This window comes from Engystomops pustulosus, chromosome 3, assembly GCF_040894005.1.
Source record: "Engystomops pustulosus chromosome 3, aEngPut4.maternal, whole genome shotgun sequence".
NCBI lineage: Eukaryota > Metazoa > Chordata > Amphibia > Anura > Leptodactylidae > Engystomops > Engystomops pustulosus.
In genome coordinates this window covers 39,449,600-39,463,997 of record NC_092413.1, presented here as the reverse complement: position 1 = coordinate 39,463,997, position 14,398 = coordinate 39,449,600, and the positions used below count along the sequence as shown (strand labels likewise).

The 14,398-nt window shown below is 43.7% G+C and overlaps 1 protein-coding gene across 5 annotated transcripts in view; it reads right to left on the bottom strand.

The window, feature by feature from the left end:
- The window catches only part of RTN4 (reticulon 4), a 32,148-nt gene that overhangs the window by 15,239 nt on the left and 2,511 nt on the right, over window positions 1–14,398 (bottom strand). Inside the window, exons 2-3 of one of the 5 annotated variants that reach the window (XM_072140536.1) lie at window positions 6,534–6,590; window positions 3,224–5,296 (exon numbers count right to left, since the gene is read on the bottom strand). The exons of 1 other annotated variant lie outside the window; for it this stretch is intronic. In XM_072140536.1, the coding sequence (XP_071996637.1) occupies window positions 3,224–5,296; window positions 6,534–6,590 (2,130 nt within the window). Of the gene's footprint in view, window positions 1–1,168; window positions 1,331–3,223; window positions 5,297–6,533; window positions 6,591–11,370; window positions 11,407–14,398 lie in introns of those variants that run through there. 3 more of the 5 variants (XM_072140538.1, XM_072140537.1, XM_072140541.1) reach the window with 3 other exon arrangements.

The window sequence follows — 14,398 nt, the reverse complement described above, 5'->3', positions numbered from 1 at the left end:
TTTTAACTCACCGCCAAATTGTTAGCTCATTGTACATTCTCACACCCACCTACGAAATATGTTATAAATAACCTGCAGTAAAGTAATGAGCATCTTACAAAAAAAAAAACTTCTGGTATTCAACTAACACACATGTATATACTCAGCTACACCAAACATGGAGGCTCAGATCTGACAGGTATCACTTGTGACCCTAAGGCTGCAGCCGTATGGGGGATGCATATATGGCCGACGTATACAAGTCTCCCGTAGACTGCAATGGTCAGCAATATGATCACGAGGATCTACAGAGCATGGCCAGATTTACAGCTCAGATCTGTTGCACCTCTCTGCTAATCCTCAGATAAATATATACACAATAACATTTTATACTATAATTTGAACCACGAACCAGGGTTTATTTCCAGGGGGAATAACAGAGGCGCAGATTAGAGTTCTAACAATTTTGGGGAGCATTTAGTACAGCAGACATGTCAGGATAAGGTGTCGGGTCCTCTTTAAACAATTGCTTGGAAGGATTGCCAAGTGACTAAGCGTCTGCGCTCAGCTCACAATGACCTGATAAGATTAGGAGTAATAGGAGGGGACTGTGGGGTAATGCTCCAGCGTTGGAGTACACTGACCTTTGCACTGCAGACTTATCCCTCCATAAATTCATAATCTGCACTAACAATGTAGGCAATATGCCCCCTATAGCCCTCCCCACTAATGCACCATCGGCACCCACCCATTACACAATTATCACTCCAATACTGGCACTGAACTTAGATATTAAACTAAAATTTAGGGGTTAACTGGGTGTTTTCCTAAAGCTTCAGTAACGGCTCTAAGCAAGTAATAACCCTAAGGACTGACCACATGACGGAGCGCGGCCGTGCCAAGCAGAAGGGGCAGATTAGTGCCAGCAGGGAACACATTACACTAAGTGATTTCTCGCTTCACTTACAGCAAAACACCAAGTGCAGAAATAGGACAACAAAAGAAACACAGAAATGAGTGGAAACGTACCAGAAAATCTCACTAGATAAGTGTAATGGAAAGATTCTGGTTACTTGCAAGTGAATGCGAATGGTCAGAGGTAAAAGCCGATTATCAGCTCTCGGGCTACAGCTAAGAGACGGCACAAGATGCTGCGGATACAGGGTATAAAGGGAGGACATGCAGGTACCTTTCTGCTTCCAGGGACTCCGCTCACTCGCCATCTCTGATCCAGTATATTCTCCGCTAGTCACAATACAGAGAACAGCATAGCCCTATAGCAGAGCCGCCCCAGCCTGCAAGCCTCACCGCACGCACTGTGGACTGGCTACCAGACGGATTACCCTCTGCTCCACTGCTCAAGGGTCACATGGGCGGGTGCCGTGTGATGCAAACAGGAGCCCTTCACCGCAATCTATTGCCAAAAATCCCATGGTTTAGGTCACATGCCCTCTGCTGACCAGAAGATATACAGTGTACAAAGCCTGCTCCTATATAGGGCAATATATACTACATAGATGGTGCACAAGGCAGAACATTCTTTATTTTAAATAAATGCTATAAATGCTGACGCTAATTTGTAAACAATCAGAAAATAACGGTATCCTGTCCTAAGAAGGCAGCATATTCAGATTTCTGGTCCATTATCTCTAAAGGCTAGAAATTATCATGGATGTTGCCCTGATGCAGGAATATCAACTTTGGTTCTATCCAAATTCCAAGCAGCTTTAGAAATATGCGAGTTCACCCAACATTTCATTTTAACCTTTCATGTTGAAATAAAGTCTGAATGCTAAATACAAATTTTCTTTTAGAAAATAAATCCATAGGGCAGCACGGTGAATCAGTGGGTAGCACTTGTGCCTTGCAGCGCCGATGTTCTGGGTGCAAATCCCACCCAGGTTAACATCTGCAAAGAGTTAATATGTTCTCTCCGTGTTTGCATGGGTTTCCTCCAGGTGCTCCCACACTACCAAACATGCTGTTAGGTTGTTTAGATTGTGAGCCCCATGGGGACAGGGACCAATTTGGCAAGCTCTGTGCAGCGCTGTGTAATCTGTGTGCGCTATATAAAGAATTATTATCCATGCAGAGGCTTTTACTGTTCTACTTGCTGCAATATGATGAAATCAGTTGTGTTATATGTTGAACACCAGGTGGCGCTATAGTCATACAATAGGGTAACATGCAAGCTCTATGGAGAGACGCATGACAGGGAGATGCTTCTGAAATATTTAAAGGTACGTGACATCACCTACATACCTCAGGCTTGGCTCACACAACATTTTTTAGCTTTTCTGAGTGCAAAACAAAGACTACAAAGATAGAATTAAGCGGATCTTTCTGCCCCTCAATAACAGCCCCTTCTATCACTCTAGAGATCCTATAACCCTTGTTCTTGGGCTGCTTGAAAGGAACCTGTCACACAATTGGGGAAAATACTCGACACTGTAGTCCTATCCCACTATTCTGCCTGTAATGGAATTCCAGGATTGTGAAGTCGGAATGCCAAATCCAAAACTAGAGCTTGCCATCAAGGCATTTGATAAGTCGATGCTGTAATTTTCCTTGAGATTAATCTCTTTATATCACATTGGGCTGGTTTCTATACCCGAGTGCATGTATTGTGCTGTGCAGGAGGAATCATAGGATTCATAGCAAACCACAGACAATTCGAAAATTCCTTCTAGAAATTTAGGAGTAAATAGACAGCTGGATGTTACCAGTTGTGGGCGTTGCCTTGTCCAGGATGACACTGTCCAATCAGCACTGGCAGTATCAGACTGCACAGGTACACCTTCAAATGGTCACACCCAGATGTCAATTTACTAGGAGAAATAAATTTAATCACAAGGATAAAAGGAACATCACAATAGTTGTAAAGATCACACAAAGGTAGCAATAATTTAACCAAAAGGACTTGTTGGAGGAGGAGAATGATCCTTTTTAGTGTTCTTAGTGACTTGTTTGATTTAACCAGGCGGCCGTAACGAGTTGTCCCCATTTATAAAGATGGCCTTGAGAGAAACAACATATTCTCCATCAACAGAGACAACTGTTATCCCTGGAGACCTGCCTGCAAATAGCAGAGCAAAAACCCAAGTGGCCAACAAACACACAGCTCAGTAGATCGGTAGGGACTTCCAAACAAGTATAGTGGGAGAGGACACCTGAGAAGACATGCACATGGCTAGTAAAGCATCTACTGAACCTGCAGAAAAGCGTGCAGGACATGCATCATTACCTGAATTAGAGAAGCAGCAAGGAGCCTGAGGAGCAGAGGCTGGAGAGCTTTCCTTCTCCTTACTGGCTGGAGTGGGGAAACTGGTTTCTTTTGCAGGTGGCATTGGCTTTGAAGCTTCTTCATGGACCACGGCCTCTGACCCTGGTTTGCTCAAGTCAACTACCTTATCAGAACTTTCTTTGGCTTTGTCCTTCACAAACACATCTTCTTTCACCTTGGGCTGTTCTTTTGGGACCTGGTCTTCAAACCACTTAGGTGCCTTAATGTCTACTTGTTCCACTATAGAAGGTGCAGAAATATCTTTCTTAGGTGCAATTGTGGTTGGTATTTCAAAGTCTTTAGAGTATTCAGCTTTTCCAAATTCTTCCATCTGTAGAAGCTTGTCTGGTTTGGAAATTTGGACAACTGGTTCCTCCGCTACAAATTTAGACACATAGGCCTCGGGTTGAGAAGACTCTAGGTATGATTTTCCCAGTGAAGGCTCCTTCCATTTTGCATCACTTAACGGTTCCTTTTCTGGGGTAACGCTACGTTCAGTACCTAGCACTGTAGTAGCAGCTTCCTTGTGAATCACCTCGGCTTCCCAGAGTTTGTACGAAGGTTCACTTTGTTCAGACTCTGGAGAACTATCTTCAAAGTGGGAGGAAAATTGAGAGTCAAATTCACTCTTTAATGCCTTGGAGAAATCGGTTACCACCTGCTCCGGTATGGTTTCCTTCACAAGGTCACAAGCTATGGATATGTATGAGGCTTCAGGTTCTTCTACTGGTGCCTCCTTCACAGTTTCCACAACAACTCGTTCCTCTTCTTCCTTTGCACTTTGCTTATTTGTGGCTTCTTCGTACGATGGAGGCTTTTCTGATTCAAACTTTAGTTTTTCTTCACACACAGGGGTCATGCGGCCAACTGGGGAAACATCAGGCTGAGGGGCCACAGCATCGAGACCAATGGGAGCAGATGTCACAGGAGCTTCCATGACAATATCAGGCAAAACTGGCGAGGAGACTGAATCAGAATCCTCAAACAGTGCCACGTTTTGGACTGAAGGGCTGACGCTCTCCTGTGACGCTTTAGTAGCAGTGGGAACCAAATCAATTTTTGGTTCGTAGCCAAGTTTAGGTCCGCCTAGGTCGTAGACTTCACTTTCGTAAGCTTCTTGCACAATATCTGGAGTAAGCCCTTCTGCTTTGCTTGCTACACTTCCATGCACAGCATCGGTGGCGACATAGTCTCCTTCTTGGTCGACAAGGAATGGGTTGACTGTGGCCACGTTTGAACCTACACGGGAAGAAGTAACATGAGATTTCAGTTCTTCCATTTTTTTCTCATCGGTTACGTTGTCAGACATTTGGTGTGCACCAAACGCAAATGGATTGGTCTGCTGTAAAGGAGCAAAAATTTCATAATCGGAGGTTGCCTCAGGTGAGGCTGGAGAAATATCATCTGAAACATCTACATCCTTTTCTTCATTATATTTATCCTCTAACTTCACTGCGGGTTCAAAACTCAATGTAGAAATGTTGCTTTTAAGGTCCACAGAAAAATCTTTTGGTTCAAATTGAACACCATGGCCCCCTGTGCTTCCAAAAGGCTTGAAATCCACATATTGTTCATCAAGACCTTCTGAAAACTCCTCATGAGGTGGTCCAACAGATTTAAGCATCCCTGAAAACATCTCTTTAGCAGACTGTGTGTATATTTTAGAAGCAGATTCGGTGAAAGACGTAGGGTGCTCTATAGCATGACCTCTCTCGGAAAAGAACAGGTCTTCTGAGTCATCCTTCACAGCAGAGGTGCTTTTATGGAAACTAGATGGTAGGCCGCTCCCTAACTTCTCTACTATAGGAGAATCATCTATGGTTCTTGACTCCATGTGATCATCTCTAATGGGATCTTTAAAAGCTTCTGGTGTGGTGGAGTCAGCAGGAAAGGCTACAAGCTGCTCTTTAGAAGAATCGGCAGATAGAGGAGACAAAGAGTGAAGGGAAGCAGCAGACTCGAGCAGCAGAGATGAAAGCTCCTGGTGGCCAGCAGGCACAGTGCTAGAAGGCTGCTGCAAATCCATTACAAAGTCTGTAGCGACCAACAAAAAAGGAAAGAAGTCAGTAGAGGACAGGAGCAAATTACATCAGAGAAAACAGTTACACGGATAGAAGATGGCATCAATGTCATTAATCCTGACCAGTCACCACAGATATTTTAGAGCATTAACTGGTCTAACACAGTCTCTCAAAATATACACTTAGGCCTCATGTCACCCAACTATATTTTGGACATGAGCTAGATGAGCATTTTTTTGCGGATAACCCATGACCTCATTGGGCTCGATAATGGGGAGGTGACTGAGGAGTCTGCCTGCCCTACAAATTATAGAGCAGGTCCGATTCCATTTACATGTGCGATGGGAGCAGCACTCAATCCACCAGTGTCCTAGGGGTCGCGTTCCCGGCTAGTAACCCCAAAAAGTGCTCATGGCCCCAAGCCTCATGCAACTACATGGCCCATTGTTTGAGTCTTGCGCTTGCATCCCTATGACAGCAGAAGAGTCAGCCAGGATTAGGACCCGCTCTGAATTTTGCAGCTCACGCAGTCGGTTCACACATACGGGACTGTGGAACCACAGATGTGTATGAGCCCATAGATATACATAGGGACATGTGATTAAAACATTGGCTTGCACATGCCCAACAGAATACATTCATTTGCATGAGAACTGCATGGTCATGGACTCGCCAAGTTTTCAGCAAGAAAATCCAGGTCACGTACTGGGTCAAAATCCACCGCTGCAAAATTTGACTGGCATGCCCTATATTTGGAGCATCATCAAACAAGATTCAGCTTAGAATATAGGGCAACGTTTTAGCACCATGTTCTCTTTATTTTCAATGAGGGGAAGATTTTCTATTTATCTCAAAGGGAAAGGTTCCTTGTAAGCTAGCCTTTTCCCATAGAGCCACAATCTATATCGCTATGGGAGAAGAATATTCTAACACTTACAAATAGTTGCAGCTTGTGGGAACTTAGGTTACCAAATGTAAATGTAAACTTCTGCATCATCCCCTTTGAGTCCTATGGAGGGCTCGAGTCCTCTGTGAATGTAATGAACACATAACAGCTTCCACTAAAGCAATGAAGGGGATGACTTTTACCAGACATCTTGGAATACCTGTCCTCCAGCAAAATATCTGTGGCGACCAGTACACATGGAAGGGAAGGCTGTGAGTGTGGTTAAGAAGTGAATGGAAGCAAATTTAGAAATGTGGCTATAGAGCAAGAGAGTGTTATAGAGCAATGAGAGCAGAGAACTTGCCTGAAGAGGAGTGCATCAGAGGAGCAGATGAAGCAGGAATAGGAAAAAGGTTCACATCTGAAAAACAAATATAACAAGACCTCAGCAGAAGTAAAGATCAGCAACGTGTAGAACATATGAATGGGTGTAGAATCAGACATAGAATAGGCCAGAAATGCTCAGTCACATAACTTGAGTGTCCCAAAACATGAATCATTTTCCATAATTTGTAAAGGGGATAAATGTCAAATTGTGCATGCCATAGACCGAGACTTCTGGCTAGGCTCACATGACGACCCAATGCCAGTGGTTGGGGGTCCGGGTCCTGTGGATAGGGGATAAATATTGACCATAGGAAAACCTCTAAAGGTGCCTGTACACAAAATGCCTTTAAATCCTCGTCGAAAGATGTGGGAGGAATGAAGGATCGGACAGGTTGGGTCGAGTGTGCATGTGTATAGTATACTTATGAGGAATAACTCATTATATAGACACATATACACTAGAAAGCATCTCACGAGGACCATGGCGACTACTGAATATAGAGAATTAGAAAATATTTAACGCAACATTCATAAAGGAATAAAGGGTCAGCCTGTGTAGACCTGCGTTTACATGGCACTGGACAACTGAATATATTTACTTATTACTGGTCATTACCTTTAAAGTCCAAAAAAAAAGTGGTAGACGTTCATTCAGTCGTTGTGTCTATCATGGATGGAGTGTGGTGGGTTGTGGTCTGTTGGAGTCTCCCTTATATGATAGGATTTTTATTACAGGCTGCTTTTAGGATTGGCAGCAATCGCTACTGGATCTCATGGGAGCCAAAATAGGCAGTCTAGAGGCCATCACTTTCAGGATCTCAAGAGTGCAGACCGGTGCTCCTGATTATCTTTTACATCTGACAATAAAATATCTCCAATGCATTTTGAATAAAACAGGACAAGGCGTGTCAGAGCAGAGTTATTAATATTTCAATGGCAAGTGGACTGTACAATGCATTTTCCATGTACAGCTACACACCGGACCCCATCCTGTAGTCATTTACAATCTCTTTCCAAACACACCCGAGTACACACACATCTCATCACTGCAGAATTACTAAACAGGCAGTTTCTAAACCAAATACAGAAATGATAGTGTCTTAGTTCCTCTTTTTAAAGGGAGCTTCTGGGGTTAAAACATGGATGACCTCTCTATGGGATACGTCATACAGATCAGATTGTTGGGGTCCCTGGTGTCGTCATCCCACTAATCAGTGAGCACTACTTCCACTTCAGGTATCCAATGATACATTCACCGGACCCATGAGCGGCCAATGCAATGGGCTTAGTAAGCAGTGAAGAGCTGGGGGGGCTGGGGGGTGGGAGTCCAGCTTCACAAGTGTCTACAGCTACACACCAGGCTGTGTTAATGGAGATATGACAAGGACCTGGACATTGGACAGCTTCTACCTCATCACAGATTGAGCTTCATTTTATTGTGCCACAAACACAATGGTGACATCTAATAGCACCAGGAGCATTGTGAGAGCATGCCCCGCATTTATTAAACTGCTTGCACATGTATTTAACAAGTGCTTGCACACATTTTGCGTCCCGGCTGCACCATGTCTGACAAGAAAAAAAATGTGCACCTACAGGGTAGACCGTGCGCCACAATACTAAAGCTTGAAGAATCAGAAAAAAAGTTGGTGCATTCTGCCGCAGCAGTGCAGGGGGCGCCAGATTCATGAAGAACGTGTGACATTTCATGAATCTGTCACGCTCTCCACAAGCTTGCACTAGTTTTGATGTGGGCCAATGGGTTAGGACGGGGTCACCTGCTGTATGAATTCTGTATTAATTTATACATGGCTCTGGATAGCAGAAACGTCACTAGTACACCAACTAAATCATAAAACGTTTGATGGACAGGAAAGGGTGTTTAAGTGGCCCAAAATTTAGGGTTTACGGTCAAAGGTCTTACACAGGAAGTCAACACGAAACCACAAGCAGGAAAAGGATGTAGAAGTTCCTAACCAGATTGCAAAACCTAAAAGCTAGAAATAGGAATAGAAAAGAAAAAGGAAATCTACCATCAAAATCCATCATGATAAACCAGGGGCACTTACTCATAGATCCAGGCACTGTCACTATAGTAATCATCTTATATATGTTATCCATGGCCTCCTTCCTTTAAAAATCAACTTTTACAATTATGCTAATGACCTCGACTGGTTACACAGTCATCCCACCACTCTGCCTGCTGTAATCTCACACAATGGGAGGCTGGGGGATTGCTTCTTGCACACCAACAGCCTGTGAATCTGCAGAAAGGATGGGCTCTGGTAATGCCCCCCAGACCTTTTTCTGCTTCATTAGCATAATTTTAAAAGTAGATATTTGAAGGAAGCGATGGATAACAAATATAAGAATATTAGCACAGTGATGGTGCCTAGATCGACAAAAAAAGTGCCCTGGTTTATCATGATGGATTTTGATGGCAGTAGATTTCCCCGTTGACTAGAAGACGTGTTATGTGTTCACATAAACCCTAAAGGCTTCCTAGGTGTCTCCATTAAAGATATTTGATGGAAAACAAAGCACTAAATACACACTTTCCAGAAAAATTCTGAAACCTCAGTATCTGACACGCGATGGCAATGGTTTCCGTTACGAGTAGAAACCACAATGTGGGTATGAACAAAGCCTAGTAGGTTCCTAGTCAGATCACATGGTACAGACAATGTGCTTATCCGTCTACTTCTCTGTATCCTCCTCCGAGAGGGAGGATGGGAATATTAGCCAGAATCAGTCTCCCTCCTCCTGTATACTGCTATACTACTACATAGGATTGGATCCTTCCCTGACAAGCCAGGCAAACCGCTACATCTATTGGCTACTGCAGTTAATGGAAGAGGTCCTGTTTGTGAAAGATGAATAGGCGGGTGTGTCCTCCAGTTCTCACCATAGGTTTTAAAAATATTCTTTATAGCAATATGAAAATGAAAGACTAGATGTAAATTAATTCAAGATTTGATGATTTTAGTACCACTTGCCATCACTAGGCATAGCAAAGCTTTAGTGCAGAACATGGATGAAATAAGTAACAAGGGCTTATTCACATGACCTGTGAAAAACCAGCGTATGCACTACATCAGACTGGACACATGGGCCAGTTCTCCATAAATAAGTCATCCATTGAAGTGAAGGGAGTCCACTAAAAACGGTTACAGCCACATGGGACGATTCTCCACCATGGAAAACAGAGCCAGCAATAGGAACGGTCATGGGAATACAGACGCAAGCATTGCTCAGGTATCACTAACATGAAGACATTTCTCCAATTAAATCTCCATCAGTTTATCATTTGAGTGATCAAAAAAAACCAAAAAGATTAATAACTAAGTAAAATCCCATCCATAACATTATCTCAGATCTCCTGGAATTAACACCCACACACGTGCAGCCGACACCAAACCCATATTCATTCTATAAGGATTATATATTTGTTCTAGGATTAAAATGGGTAGAAATTAAGGTAAAAAGGCCAATATTCCTAAAATACAAGTCCGGTGTATTCTCCTTTACCTAACTATAAGAGTAAAGTAACTGAACTGGTCCTTCAGGATGAGATGGGGTTTCCAAGTCTATGGAATTTCAATGTAAATCTGGCCATATACATTAGACGAGCCACGTCTGAGCCTGCCCATTGCCTTGGGTTCAGCTGACCCCATATGGTGTTATGGCGAGGCCATACTGTCCCTGTAAAGACAACATTTATAGGAAAAAGAATCAAGTGGTTGAATTTTCCAAATGCTAAATCCTTTGTTCCCATGGTCACAAGCCGCTTCCAGAGATATCTAACAGTGGCTATAGATGGCTGGATAAAGTTTGTAAGCAACTCTTTATCAGCAAATACACTATTACAGGGATGGTAACACATGGCTGCCTTCTTCCAAAAACAGCGCCACCCCTGACTATGGTTAGTGTCAGTATTGCAGCTCCGCTGTATAGAGATGAATAGAACTTTGTTACAATACAAAACACTATCCATTAATCAGGAAAGGAGTTTTTTTTTTCTTGAAAAAAAGCAGCCATGTTTTTCAACCTCCGGCCAATCCCTTTAAATCTATATATTCTCTGGTTAACAGCATCAATAATTGGGAATCATTAGGACTCCCGGGTATTCAAAAACTGATCCATCACTGCTCCTTTATTTTGTTACTCCTAGATTCACACTGGGTCCGTGAACCAAGGTCCTGCTTCATAGACCAAAACCACTCCTGGGGACTAAGCACCATTTAATGTAGGATGCAGTTCCTGATTCTCTGCTAAATAGCAGCGATGACACTGTACATTTTCGGCTCTGCTGCATATTGGGGAAGCAGGAACTGTGCATCACATATCTTTATGAAGCTCATAGTCCTATCCCCAGGACTGGGTTCGGTGCGTGAAGCAAGGCCCTGGATGACAAGTGTGAAGCCACCATTAGTTCACGGCTGGTCTGTTTACACTGGGCAATGATTGGGAATGACCAATCAGATGTAGGACCCTCAAAGGTTTCCTCAGCCACTGCATTTTGCTCTTTAAGTACCAAGAAATCCTCCGCTTATAACAGCATAGTAACTGTGACCCTACCCTACATGAGCCTACAGTGATAAATTACTGAAATGACTGGAAAGGAAACCTAACCCCTCCATCCTCACATTAACACGTCCAGCACAGAAGCCTCAGCCTACAATCTCTTCCAATGTCTTTCCACCTGAGACGGACTTGTATTTGTGTATAATGGCCTTTACATAAGGAGCAATTACAAGGCGTTGATTAAATTCTACAAGATCATCAGCGAATCCCATTAATATTATCCACGTTACCTTCTCCTCGTAGATATTGTGCTATAAATGCATAGCCTGGAAATAAAATAGAAGATGCAGGTCAGACAACAACCAAATAAGGATGGAAGGAGACAGAGGCCGTGATTTACTATAAGCCCCGCTGTATGTACGCGTCGCCCGAGTGTGTGCTGGAACATGAAACCAGAGGGGTAACATAAAACATGAATGTAAAAGCTCAGCCGTAACTACTCCAAAATAGACCCTACACTCCCTACTACACCCGTCATTACCGAGATCCCCTCCCGCACCTTCCAGTAGTCCTGAGGCCTCTGCGCACCCATCATACCCACAATGTAAACCTTTTACATAAGAAATCAGGCCCCTGCTGCCCTGAGAGTAGGGTATGACACAGGGACAGGAGCAGAACTATTCTATTGTACACACAGTTGTACTATGTGGTCGGAGTCCACTCTCCGGAGCCCCGTCAGGATTAGGGCACATGTTTTAGGCTCATGTATGTATGGTCACCATGATGAACCTGTAGGCACTTTACCTCCAATGTGAGGGCATCTTTACAAAAATAATAATAAAAAGGGGGGCTCAATAAAAGCTGAATGTGCTTGTTTACTCCCACCCCACCCTGCAGACTGCACCGGATATACTGATATCTCCAGCCTCCAAGTACTATTGGATCATGACCCAGGCTGGCATAGAATTCAGCTGCAACCTGCGTCCAGGATTGGTGCCCACTCCATGTCAAGAATCTTGCCCACTTGCCAAGGAAGAGGCAAAAGAAGGGGGGGGGGGGGGCAAGTGTTACAATTCCTTGCAAATAACCTCCCAGGATGGTATTCTATGGGCAGCAAATTTGGATCCTAGGATCAACCATTGCTTTTCTAGCAGCTACCAGAGCCCTTCACTCCATGGTTTTGCCACTTCTTCCAGGAGCTACCACGGCTTTGAGTAACATGTACCTGTAATGGTAGCCACAGTACGGTAGCTGCCAAAGATAAATTGTAACCATGTGACAGATAAGGACACAATCTCTTTGTTCTCAGCTACTAAGTAGAACATGTATAAAATCCTGTATGAAACTTTCACATCCACCGTGATGAAAGTTTTCCTCTTAAGGGATTAATGTAAGAGACACCAGAAGATGCAGGGCCTTAGAAAGTTCAGCCAGCGTTAGTCATGTGCAGACAACAGGGCACTGCCACTTGCCAACTCATTAACTAAAATGTTTACTTGGAACTGTATGAGAAGGAATCTGGTGGCAGCCGTCATCTTCCGTTACCAAAACTACTGCAATATTTAATCATCCCCAGACAAGGAGGTGCAAATCTCACTCACTGCGCCCAAAAATCTGCAGCTGGAGCTAAAAGTGTAGAATTATTTTCTACCGTCTTAGGCTGCATTCACACTACCGCAAGGGGGACGTATATACGGCCGATATACGTCCCCCATAGACGGCAATGGGCGCGCGGCGTCCTACGGGAGCGGTACGGTGCCGCACATGTACTGCTCCATGCCCAGTGAAAAAATAGGACGTGTCCTATTTTTTCAGGGCATACAGCGCCGTGCGCCATATATCCCTATGGAGAGGGGCGGGGGTGAGCAGCGCTCTCCCCCTGCGCTGCCGTGTGCCCGCCGTGCTACGGTACGGCAGGCACCGGTCGTGTGAATCCAGCCTTATAGGGGTTGTCCGGACGTTGAAAGACATGGATGCTTTCTACCAAAAACATGACCATGGGTAGAGTGTGGTATTGCTACTAAGCTCCGTTCATCTCTATACATTTGAGCCTTGATTCCAGAGGAAGCCGTTCCAGAGGCAGCCATGTTTCCAATCTCTAGACAACCCCTTTAAGTAAACAAGTCTATCTTCCTTCTCCCAAATTGAACAGGAACTTCTCATACCCAAGTAAGGTATCATATTCCTATATAAAACATCTGCACAGGGTCTACACATGTTCTATTCTTCAGTCTATAGAGATCTAGGCACCAACCATCAGAGCCATTAGATCTTCTAGTGAGATGGACCGTACCACTCGCAGGTTCTTCACAGGGGGAGCAGAAACCGGTATCAGTTTCTAACACAAATTACACAAGTTTTGGTCAGTTATACATAAAGAGCTCAGCGTCGCTGCATGTATAAAGAGGATATATATGGAACTAGGTAATTTAGTGAACCCTTTAAATGATAACTTGATGTTGTGCTGAGGCATTATGGGACTGACAGGAAATCTAAAAAATTGAGGCCATTTTGTTTAGCAGATGGAAAGTGTAGCGTGTGATATACAGATAGATGGGGATCGGGGAGGTTACACTGGTTGACTCCCCAAGAGCATTCAGTAACTGATGGGGTTGTGAAAGGTTATTTTTTTAAGTGCATTTTACCATAGCAAAAAAAAAAAAAAAAGTCTGGTGTCTAGCGTTCTCCTTGTACTGCAGACAATATATTACTAACCATTTTGGACAAATATATAACATCTATATAGGGAATATGAGCCATAAACTGTGCAAGCTAAAGTAAAATAGTAGCTTGGAGCTGGAGATGACAGCCAGGCCTGGACTACATGGTTTTATTTAGGTATGACTATGGGCACTACTGCAGACCTGCTGCCAATTTCAAGGACAGCCCATTCTACAAAAAGAGTCACTTTTTTGACCATTAGGGGCCCAAGTCTTTAAAATTAAAGGGGTCCTGAGCTCCTCTCACTCACCTGCTCAAGTGCATCCCTCACAATAAAAGATTAGGGGGATCTTCTTTGTTAATGTCACAGATTCATATAACAGTTCCCACCTATAGGGACTGCCCTAAGAATAAGGCCGCTTGCCCTTGAGCGGGTTTGTTTTCACACACTCCCAGTGTGCAGGATTAACAGACTGATCCGTGTTCACTTTAGGAGTTCTAGGTTCAGTCCTGGAATCTGGGGTGACATGTCGTGTCCAAGCGGCCTAAAGTCCGTTCACAAGTTTCTCTCGAATTGTTCTTTGAAACACAATGCAAATCACATCATGGAAGAGGTTACTCCCAAACGCAGATGTGTTCAGACCCAAACATTTACGT